The 12,283-nt window shown below is 40.4% G+C and overlaps 1 protein-coding gene across 4 annotated transcripts in view; it reads left to right on the top strand.

Moving 5' to 3' along the window:
* LNPEP (leucyl and cystinyl aminopeptidase) overlaps positions 1–12,283 on the top strand; it is a 103,273-nt gene that overhangs the window by 40,106 nt on the left and 50,884 nt on the right. For all 4 annotated transcript variants that reach the window (XM_061152068.1, XM_061152067.1, XM_061152069.1 and 1 more), the window contains exons 2-4: positions 1,305–2,145; positions 6,489–6,627; positions 8,157–8,288. In XM_061152068.1, coding sequence (XP_061008051.1) covers positions 1,328–2,145; positions 6,489–6,627; positions 8,157–8,288 — 1,089 coding nt within the window. In that variant the 5' untranslated portion in view covers positions 1,305–1,327. The remainder of the gene's footprint in view (positions 1–1,304; positions 2,146–6,488; positions 6,628–8,156; positions 8,289–12,283) is intronic.

Consider the following 12,283-nt stretch of genomic DNA (forward strand, 5'->3'; position numbering starts at 1 on the left):
ATACCTAGAAAGTGATTAAAAGTTTTATTCAAAGAAAACTATAAAAGTAGCATCAGTCAGTCGGTTCAGTCGCTCAGTCGTGTCTGACTCTTTGTGACCCCATGGACTGCAGCACGCCAGGCCTCCCTGTCCATCCATCTCATCCTCTGTCATCCCCTTTTCCTCTTGCCTTCAACCTTTCCCAGCATAAGGGTCTTTTTCCAGTGAGTCAGCTCTTCATAAAGTGAACAAAGTATTGGAGTTTCAGCTTCAGCATCAGTCCTTCCAATGAACACCCAGGACTGATTTCCTTTAGGATGGACTGGTTGGAACTCCTTGCAGTCCAAGGGACTCTCAAGAGTCTTGTCCAACACCACAGTTCAAAAGCATCGATTCTTTGGTGCTCAGCTTTCTTTATAGTCCAACTCTCACATCCACACATGACTACTGAAAAAACCATAGTCTTGACTAAAAGTAGCATAGCTTTTATAAATTCGGGGATGGGGAGTAGATAGGAAAAGGTCACCTCACGGGGGTCTTTATGTGCCCCCCCAAAAGTGAAAGGAGCAAGATGAAATGAAAAGAAAATGTATTTTTGAAAGGTAATAAAGAGAAAGGGGAAAACCAAGAAAATAACTTTTTCTTGATTTACACTGTAGCAAGTTAAGATGAGTTGTGGAATAACAGGTGTTCACTAGGTGGAGTGGGGTGGGGGAAATGATGACATTGCCGGCAAAGGGTCCAGAGAGGAAAACAGACCTGGAGAATGAAATAGAAGAGCCGCCTGGCTTGTCTCAGATTAGTGAGCAGTCTGGGATGGCCAGAGCACACGCCGGGATGACCATGAAGAAGGCTCGGACCAGAGCCGCTCAACTTATTGTTGAGCAACTTACTGTTGTCAACTTATTGTTGTCGTTCAGTCACTAAGTCGAATCTGACTCTTTGCGACCCCGTGGACTGCAGTACGCCAGGCTTCCCTGTTCCCTCAGGACAGGGGCCCAGGTTGTTGGGCAGGAGTGTATTAAGGAAATCAGTATTTAATCTCAGCTGGCTTTTTTTTTTTTTTTGATACTAGCCCGTGTATTTAGCTTTCTTATTTCATTACTGTGATATGCTGTTACCTATAATTGAGTTTTTAATGGATGATACCAGAATATTATAAGCGTCATCTAATTCAGTAGCTCTGAAGTAGAAATAAGTCTTAGTGATTAAAAAAAAAAAATCCTTAGATTAAATGTGGTCTTGCTAGTAGACATTTTATCATGCCCTATCTCCCCTAACTCTGTGCCTGGTCCTTATGTGTGTTTTTTTTTTTTTTTTCCCAGATCGGCTTCAGCTCCCCAGGAATATGATTGAAAACAGCATGTTTGAGGAAGAACCAGATGTGGTGGATTTAGCCAAAGAGCCCTGTTTACATCCTCTGGAGCCTGATGAGGTGGAATACGAGCCCCGGGGTTCACGACTGCTGGTTCGGGGTCTTGGCGAGCATGAGCTGGACGAGGATGAAGAGGACTACGAGTCGTCTGCAAAGCTGCTGGGCATGTCCTTCATGAACAGGAGCTCGGGCCTCCGAAGCAGCGCGGCCGGCTACCGGCAGAACGTGGATGGGCCTTGCTCCATGCCCTCTGCCAGGACCATGGTGGTCTGTGCTTTCATCATCCTAGTTGCTGTTTCTGTAATCATGGTGATTTACCTCCTGCCCAGGTGTACCTTTACCAAAGAAGGCTGCCATAAAAAAAACCAATCCATGGAACTGATTCAGCCAATCGCAACGAATGGAAAGTTGTTTCCGTGGGCCCAAATCAGGCTGCCCACTGCCATCATGCCCGTGCGCTATGAACTGAACCTCCACCCAAACCTCACCTCGATGACATTCAGGGGTTCTGTGACGATTTCGCTCCAGGCCCTTCAGGCCACGTGGAACATCATTCTTCACAGCACAGGCCACAACATTTCCAGAGTGACCTTTATGACTGCAGTTTCAAGCCAGGAAAAAGAAGTTGACGTCCTGGAGTACCCACTGCATGAACAAATCGCCATTGTTGCCCCCGAGGCCCTGCTTGAAGGGCACAACTATACCTTGAAGATCGAGTATTCGGCAAACATATCTAGTTCTTACTATGGGTTCTATGGCATCTCCTACACAGATGAAAGTACTGAGAAAAAGTACGTAGCCCTCTTCAGTGATTCTGCTTCTTTGCTCTCTGATGACTTCTGCAATATGGGTCTCTTTGCCCACATCAGCAACATCGACTGCAATTATTATTATTATTATTTTTAAGAGATTAGGTGCAAAATAATAGAATGGTGATTTGAAAGCGTATACTATAGCTCAGATGGTAAAGAATCTGCCTGCAATGCAGGAGACCTGGGTTTGATCCCTGGGTCGGGAAGGTTGTCTGGAGAAGGGAATGGCAACCCACTCCAGTATTCTTGCCTGGAGAATCCCATGGACAGAGGAGCCTGGTGAGTTATAGTCCATGGGGTCATAAAGAGTCAGACACAACTGAGCAACTATCACTCCTCCTCCTCCTCCTCTTTCTATCAGTAAAAGCCCTGAGCATATATCATGACATATATGTCATATGTCATGGTGGAGGTAGGGGCCAGCTGATGGAAGGAAATGGATAAAGATTATATCAGTTACATTCTCAATTACAAGAACTTACGTTATCTTGAGCTTTTCATTTCTTATGAATCTAGTTTCTGTCCCCTTATAAGGTCTCTATGTGAAGCAGAGTGAAGAATATGGATTATCCCTTAAGACTTATTTTGCTATTATGTGGAACTTGTAGGAGGTGCTTACCGAGATAGAGAAAGGAAGCATGAAGAAGTGCTGTAAACTTACATATATTTATATATATATATAATTTTTAGCATCTTTAATTTTTGCTGGTTTATTAATTTTTTTTAGTGCCGCTCTTTTGGATTTCTGATGAAAATTTTAAAAAAGAAATTTTAGAGAGATTTTAATTTTAAAACAGGGACTTAAAACATAAAATTCCTAGACTCCCCATTTAGACCACATATTTTGTTCTTTGGCATGCTGCAGTCCATGGGGTCACAAAGAGTCAGACACGACTGGGAGACTGAACAACCACAGCATTCTGTTGTTTAACCTTAGTATTCATAGATATAGTTTAAATTTCTGGAAGAATACAGTGCACAGGTGCATACAGGTTAGTCTTCAGTAGCAATAATGTCAGTTCTCTTACATGTCCAAATTCCTTGTCAGATCTGCCTAATGGTTTGGCACATTCTCTCCTATTCCTTTGCAAACCAGTGAATTACTGATGCTGGCCATTTTGGCTAATGTATGTTGATATGTTGAGAAGAATAGATGAATATTTTAAATCTAAAGTGTTTTGATCCTTCTTAAATAGAGAAAGAGATAAGGAAAATCTGTACTCCTATTCAGATAAGTAATTTTTCTCTTTCCCCTTAATGTTTTAAAAATAAGTGGCCTACTGGCTCTCACCTTGAGATCTGACATGAAAAGCAAATTTAAATTGCAGTGGTAGTTTGGGGGCTTCTTGGCTTTACTTCTCCTTTTATAATCTCCAGCATCCTCTAGGCATTATAGGATATATAGAAACAGTGTTCTTAGTACGCGACAAATCTTTGAATAAACCCCTAGTCATCTCTTCCATTCAGATTATTGCCAGTGGGTTCTCTTGGGCCTGCCTGTATGTAACTGGAAGAGTGGTGGTTTTGGATATCGTCACTTGTTGACTCTTGCTATTGGCTGGATTGAGTGGTGAAAAATGCTAGAGAAATGGAAGACAGATTCTTACAATTAAGAAATAGAGTATTTTCTCAAACTCTTGCTCTTACAGAAAACATATATAAATTTATTTACTTACCTGGTTCAATAAAATGAATGCCCCACCTAATTGTATATATTGATGCAAGATAAAAGTTTAGAAGATTATGTATACCTTCCAAGGGATCTGAAAACTATAAGTCAAAACAAAGTAACTAAGGAATATATTCCTTATCGATTGGAAAATCAAAGTGTGTGTAGATGTCCAATGTCCTGACACTGCTTGCGGTAGAGGAACTTGACCTGTGTCACCTGTGAGGTGGAGATGGTCAGTGACCTTGCAGTTAAATCTGCAAGTTGTTGACAATAGACTTAAGGTTCTAGAGAACAAACTGATACTAGACAAACTAGGAAAGAAACTTAGGGTGGGGATGTGTTTCATTTCTTTGTCCTTCCGTCTCCCAGTGTCATTTTCTTGAACTCTTGAACCATCTTCTTAACCAGACCTCTGACCTCTAATCCAGCCACAGCCCTCCTCTTCTCTTTTCCTCGTCTTCCACATGGGCTGCCAGACTAGTTCTAGAAGCACAGACCTGACCATGTTGGTCTTTGGTTTACGATCCTTCAGCAGTTCCTCATTTTCAAGATGACTTAGTTCAATTTCTTTCTAGATCTGGGAGTGTTGGTATTTTTTGCTTTTTCTCATAGCCTTCACCTGCCTTTATGAACTTCATGTGCACTTTCCTGAATTCCACTGATAGTGGCAGCCCATATTTACTTGAGAACTGAAGTGCTAGAAACTGGTGCAAGCATGCTCTATGTTTAGTTTTTTATCATGTCAAACTCATGAAGGGGTAAAAATTATATTTTATTCACTTTTCAGATGAGGAAGCAGAGGCACATGAAAGTTCAACTCATTCAGCATCTTTTGACTAGCAAGTAGCAGAGGGGAATTCGAATCCAGTCATCAAAGACCACATATTCTTAACCACTGTGGTACACTGCCTCTTTCTTCACCCATTCACACCTCTTTACCCATTGTTATCACCAGTGCTTAGAATTCTTTTACCTGACCCTCAGCTAATTCATAACTGTCTTCAGTGCTGCTGGAGGTGGTGCTCAAACTGCAGCTAGTATTTCTGACAGCAAATGCAGTCACTGATGAAAGAACAAGCTTTGCGGTACTCAGCTTAGATTGTAAGTATCATCAACCAGCAGCCTTCTCAAAGGGACTTCTATGTAAGAGACTTATTATTGCATCTCTTTTAACATCTCTTTTAAGCTCTTTTTGGTCTCAGAATATTATAATCCAGTTTTTATCCAAAATCATGGTTCAAGAAGACTCTCATATGAATAGTACAAATGTCATCAAACTTTATCCCCTGGTCTCTTGTGGCCCTCTTCCAAAATCTTCTGTTAACTGGGTAAGAATTTGGGAGTTGAGTGGAGAGAGAGAATATTAGAAACATGTTGCAATTGTTTCATGTACGTTGATTGCCATCATTCTTGCAGTTTGCTCTAAGAAGAAATAGTTATTTGGGCATGAAGGAAGAGTTATGACTGTCTAGTATTTATAACAGACATCTGTGTAGGACTTTATGGCATAAATGTGGTTGTTATTATGTATCAAAATAGAATTTTAAAATAGAATCAACACCCCTAAATGTTTGGTAAGGGATCCTACCTCAATCCTGGTTTAACAAATAAGGATATGGGATGTAAGTCACTGATTTGCTTAAGTCATATGGCTGGTAAGTTGCAGAGTTTGGGTCTTCTGCCTTTAAATCTTACACTCTTTTCCTCTTGCCTTTTAAAAGTATCAGTAGAAATTAAGCCCTAAGGAAGCAAGGCCATCATCTCCAAAGTGGTGGTTGTCTAAGTACCATATTGACTATATTGATTATATTGATTTGTGCACACCAGCACCACATTTGTGCTGATTGCTCTAGGGCCATGTTTGGATGATTTCCCAAATGCAGATCTACTTTATTCTTCTGCTGAATTAAAAATCTCCATTTCTCATCTATTTATGCTTTTCCACCAACCTTTAGCAGAGGACTTACAGTTAAATTCTCAAGTGTTGTAGCTGTGTTGTAGGAGGGGGAGGAAAAATTTTGATTCACTTCTGAAGAGAGTAAAAAACACCAGCATACTGTCGGACGCCTAGTTTTTTTTTCAGTCTTTGTTCTAGTACAGATTGTGAGCTTGAAGTTTAGTGTTACGCAGTCATAGTCTGTACAGATGAATAAGGGCAATGGATGAACGTCTTTCATGCTGTTCTTTGCTCAGAAACCTTTTTAAGACCTCAGTGGCCAGCTGTCACCTTCCTCTGTGGCTTCATCTCCAGCCACATCGGACACCCACCCCCAGTCCCCAACATGCACCGCTCTGTCCTTCCTTGTGCTTTCTGTTCTTTCTAGACTATACCCTCCTCCCTCTCTCCCTTTGCAAACATTCCTCACTTTTAAAGGCCTTCTTCATATTTCTTCAACAGTTTTCCTACAGTGTCTCTACCACTAGGCAGAATTCCTACCCTTTGTTTCCACTACTTTGTTCTCACCATTAGGACATGATTTACAGCCTGAGAACTTTCCGTCTATTATATAACCTCTGCCTCTCCCAGTTGATTGCAAATCCTTTAATGCCTGGACTTGTATGATATTTATCTTAGTATCCCTAGAACTTGGCAAGGTGCCTTGAATAGTAGGTGCTCAATAACTGTTGGATGGATTTGCATTCGTTTTAGGTACTTTGCGGCAACTCAGTTTGAACCCTTGGCAGCAAGATCTGCTTTTCCTTGTTTTGATGAACCAGCATTTAAAGCCACATTTGTCATCAGGATCAAAAGAGATGAGCAATACACTGCTTTATCAAATATGCCTAAGGTACTGTTCTGTTCCTTGAATGTAAACTTTTTTGAGTGGATCTCTTTCTTTATTATGAATACTTGGATGCTTCTTTGCCGTCCCACTGAGAATGATTAAAATCATATTCCTTCTTACTCTTTCTTAAAATGCTTTAATAAAAGTAAAATATGTATTGGAATCAGTTGTGAAGTCAGCCTGAGAAGCACTTGAGGGAGGAGAAAGACTGGGATGCATGGGCGGGAAATGTGAAGTGTGTGCTATATACTAAAGTTCTGTAAATATTAATACTATGAACTACTACTAAAGAAACAATGATATTTTGGAGACATGGTGAATTTGCTATTCTAAACTGTGATATTTGTTAAGTGTTGAATCACGATTGACCTTGATGTTTTACTGGTTATTGAAAAAGTTGATATTGTGACGTGGAGGTTTAACAACAAGAACATGGATGTCTTTCTTGTCTGTGAGCTTCGCATGGGAGGTAGTGGGAGTGAAACCAGGCAGAATTGTCTTTACACTGAACAGAACTCAGAGGGTCCTTTTGTTACCTGGTGGCTTAGGTGGCAACAATCTGACTGCAATGCAGGAGACCCGGGTTCAAGCCCTGGGTCAGGAGGATCCCCTGGAGAAGGGAGTGGCAACCCACTTCAGTATTCTTGCCTGGGAAATCCCATGGACAGAGAAGCCTGGTGGGCTACAGTTCATGGGGCCGCAAAGAATCAGACTTGACTGAGCAGCTAATGCTTGGTATACCCGAGAGCTCTATGCAGCCGCATTGGAGCTTCTCAGAACCCCTGTGGCTGGGGGTGGGGAGGAGCAGCAACATCTAAACTGATTGTAGAGTCAGCCCTTGAGTCCAGAAGAGGACAAGGACATGGTCTGTCCTTCAACGAGGACGTCACTTCAGCAGCTCTACTCCTCACCTTAACTCTTCACTTTAATCTTTCTTTAAGAGAGATTGAGTGCTAACTTGCCTAGGAACCTAAAACATTTTAAATTCATGGCTGGAAAATCCTGCAAGGCTGCACACGTTCCCTCATCTTGTGTCTACTGCAGGCTTCTCTAGTGACTCCTCACCTTTGATCCCATAGCCTTCTTGTGGTCATCAGCACAGTCCTTTATGAAGCCATTTCACGTCATTTGGAGGGATTAACCAGCTGTAGCTCCTCCTTGTGTGAATGTCTTATTTTTGTAGCAATAGAATGGGGTATTCTCAGATCATAAGGAAGGATTTTTGTCTTTGGTGGTGTTTTAAAGGGGAGACAGAGCCACGTTACTGTCTCTAACTTACATTTATTTAAAGCCATTGTTTGAAACTAAGAGCTTCTTAAGGGTTTTACTGTACTCAGTCTGTCCTCGAGATGAAGGATGGCAGAGGAGACTGAGGCTGAGATCCCTGCTGTTTAGGAACTTGTGCTGAGAAATTAAAATAGGCCAGCATCTTCACTACTTACTTCCTATCTGAATTTTCAGTTGCCCAGTTTGTATGTTGCTGTCACATATTCCCATAGTTACAGAACTGGCATTTTCCCCTTTGCTTGTAGAAGTCATCAATCGTGATGGAAGATGGACTTGTTCAGGATGAGTTTTTTGAGAGTGTGAAGATGAGCACTTACCTGGTTGCCTTCATTGTGGGGGAGATGAAGAACCTGAGTCAGGATGTAAATGGAACCCTGGTATGTATGTCGTCATGGAAGTTGTCTTAAACACCTGTTTATAAGAGGTTGAGAGGAGCCCTTTCATGATATCTAGCAACTGCTTTATGAAGAAAAACAAGATTTTGATTCACCACTCTGACATTTTATACCAGAACTGTTACTTTTACTTAATTGTTATTTACTATTTGAATACCTAAAAAATCAATGATTTTTAAGTCCCTTTGAATTTTACTTTGTTAAGAGAATTTCAGTAAGGCAATATACAAAGGCAATAAAGCCTCTAGAACTGTGCTGTCCAGTATGGTGGTCACTAGTTTTATGTGACTATTTAGATTTAAAATAGGTGACAGCATTGTGGCTGGGTAGGGACTTTCCTGGTGGCTCAGATGGTAAAGAATTGCCTGCAGTGTGGAAGACCTGGGTTTGATCCCTGGGTCGGGAGGATCTCCTGGAGAAGGGAATGGCTACCCTCTCCAGTATTCTTGCCTGGAAGAGTTCATGGACAGAAGAGCCTGGCCTGTTATAGTCTATGGGATCGCAAAGAGTCAGACATGACGGAGTGACAGACGCACACATATTGGCTTGGTAAGATGTCCCTCATTCATCCCTGTCTGCTCCCCTCCACCCCCGCCTCAGGAACAACAATTGGGCATCTATCTATGGACAAAAATGCCCTTGTGGAAGACGTGGGGTCCAGCACTCTCTTCCTAAAAACCTGGGAGGAGCCTTGCCCTCTCATGCATTAGGTCTCAGCATACAGACCTCAGTCCTGGCTGTAGACCCCATTGTGGCCCACACTATTACTGTAGTCCCTTTGGCTGTGGTCTGGGAGCTCGGTAAAACACTGTCTTGGACAATCATACTTGGATAATAGAGACTTTGTGGAAGTCCAGATTTCTAGCAGAAAAGTTCTAGTACACTTTTGGAGCAAAGCATATGAGTTCAGATGCATTGGAGAGAACAATTAGTAAAGACCAGAGAAGGTGACTGCTATTTCAGATGTGAAAACAGTAATGCGACAATTTAAGGAAACACAGTACCACCAAAGGATCACAGTAATCTTCCAGTAACCGATACCAAAGATGTGGAAATCTGCCATTTACTCAGTAAAGACTCCAGAATAGCTATTCCAAGGAAACTATGAACCACAGGAAAATAGGAAAAGGCAGTTTGATTAAATCAAGAAACAATCCATGAACAAAATGAGAAGTTTAACAAAGACACTGAAATCATTAAAAAAATATACAATGAAAAATACAATGAATGAAATGAAAATTGCAATACTGAGCGTCAACAGCAGAATGGATCAAGCAAGAAAAAGAATTTGTGAGTTAGAAGACAGGGAGTTTTCTATTATCTGGTCAGAACAAAGGAAAAAGAGTGAAGAAAGCCTGCATGATTTGTGGGATACCATCAGAAGAAACAATTTGTGAATTATTGGAGTTTCAGAAGGAGAACATAATAAGCAGTGGGCAGAAAGTTATGTAAAAAAATAATTATTGAAAATTTACCAAATCTGGAGAGAAATTTGGATATCTAAGTCAGTGGTGCTTGTAGCATACCAAAAACCTCTGAAAAAGGAAAGGGAAGGAAAAAAAAACTGCCAACCAAAAATACTCTGTCCAGCAAAGTTATCCTTCAGAAATGTGGAGTGAGAAAGACTTTTCCATATGGAAAAAAGGCAGAGAGAGCCCCTTACCACTAGACCTGCCTTACAAGAACTGCTGAAAGGAGTGCTTCCAGCTGAATTGAATGGACACTACTTAGTAACATGAAAACATGAAAATGTAGAACACACTGGAAAAGGTAATTATATAGGAAAATTCAGAATGCTCTAATAGTGTAATGTAGTGGTATATGTATTATATGTTATGTATCAAAAGCAATTCTAATAGAGAAATTTAGATTGATAAATGTCTTCACCAAGTAAAAAGAAAAATCTCAAATAAATAACCTAACTTTGCACTTTAAGAAACTAGAAAAAAGAATAACAATCTATGCCCAAAGTTAGCAGAAGGAAGGAAATAAAGATCAGAGCAGATAAATGAAATAGATACCAGAAAAAGAGGAGAAAAGGTGAAACTGAGAGTTGGATTTTAGAAAAATAAATGAAATTGACAAACTTTTAGCTCAACTAACTAATAAAAACAAGCTTCAAAATCAGAAATGAAAAGGAGACATTACACTTGATAGAGAAATACAATGGATCATAAGAACCTACTGTGAAAAATTATAGGCCAAGAAACTGGATAATCGAGGAAAAATGGACACATTCCTAGGAATATATAGTCTACTAAGACTAAATCATGAAGACATTAAAAAAAATCAATAGATTAGTAAAGAGAGATTGAATTAATAATCAAAAGCATCCCAACAAAGAAAAGCCCAGGATCGAATCAGTTTCTCTGGTGAATTCTACTAAATGATTTTTTTAAAAATCGGTAGATTCAATGCAATAGAATTCCAATGTAATTTTTCACAGAAATAGGAAAAAATCCTAAAATTTTCTGGAACCACAGAGACCTCAAATAGCTAGAGAAATTTTGAGAAAAAACAACAAAGTTTGAAGGTATCACACTTTCTGATTTCAAGCTATATACTACAAAAATAAAGTAACCAAAATCTTATGCATGGTATTCAAAAGAGTATGATACTGGCATAAAATGAAACACACAGACCAGTGGAAGAGAAACAAGAAGCCAAAAGTAAACTCCTGCAAATATGGTCAACTAATATTAGACAAGAGAGTCAAAAATACTCACTGGGGAAATGGGAGTCCCCTCAATAAATAGTGCTGGAAAACTGGATCATCACAGCCAGAAGAATGAAAGTGAATCTTTATCTCTCACCACTCACAAAAATGAACTGGAAATGAATTAAAGACTTACCTGTAGATCTGAAAGTGTAAAACTCCTAGAAGAAAACAGAGAAAATGCTCCATGACATGGGTCTAGGCAATAATTTTTTTGTATATGACACCAAAGCACATTCAACAAAAGCCAAAATCAACAAGTGGGAATATCTTAAACTGAAAAGTTTCTTCACTGCAAAAGAAACAGTCAGCAAAACAAAAAGGCAACCTGTGAATTGGAGGAAAACATCAGATAGCATGTATCTGCTCAGCTGGTAAAGAATCTGTGCAATACAGGAGACCCCAGTTCTATTCCTGGGTGGGGAAGATCCCCTGGAGAAGGGATAGGCTACCCACTCCAGTATTCTTGGGCTTTCCTAGTGGCTCAGGTGGTAAAGAATCCACCTGTAATACAGGAGACCTGGGTTCAACCCCTGGGTTGGGAAGATCCCCTGAAGAAGGGAACAGCTACCCACTCCAGTATTCTGGCCTGGAGAATTCCATGGACTGTATAGTCTGTGGGGTCACAAAAGTCAGACACGACTGAGTGACTTTCACTTTCAACACTTTCAATATATCAGGTAAGGGAGTAATATTCAAAATATATAAGGAACTCATAGAACTCAGTGGAAAAAATACAAATGATCTGGTTAAAAAATGAGCAGAGTTTTCCAAAGAAGACATACAGATGACCAACAGATGCATGAAAAGGTGCTCAGCATCACTAATAGGAAGGAAAATGCAAATCAAAACCCCAGTGAGATACCACCTCACACCTGCTAGAAAGACTGCCATCAAAAACAGATGACAGACATTTCTCCAAAGAAGACATACAGATGGCTAACAAACATGAGAAAATGTTCAACATCGCTCATTATCAGAGAAATGCAAATCAACACCACAATGAGCTACCATGTCACGCTGATCAGAATGGCTGCTATCCAAAAGTCTACAAACAATAAATGCTGGAGAGGGTGTGGAGAAAAGGGAACCCTCTTACACTGTTGGTGGGGATACAAACTAGTGCAGCCGCTATGGAGAACAGTGTGGAGATTCCTTAAAAAACTGGAAACAGAACTGCCTTATGACCCAGTTGTCCCACTGCTGGGCATCCACACCAAGGAAACCAGAATTGAAAGAGACATATATACCCCAATGTTCA

The sequence above is a fragment of the Dama dama genome, chromosome 9 (genome assembly GCF_033118175.1).
Source record: "Dama dama isolate Ldn47 chromosome 9, ASM3311817v1, whole genome shotgun sequence".
NCBI classification, from domain to species: domain Eukaryota; kingdom Metazoa; phylum Chordata; class Mammalia; order Artiodactyla; family Cervidae; genus Dama; species Dama dama.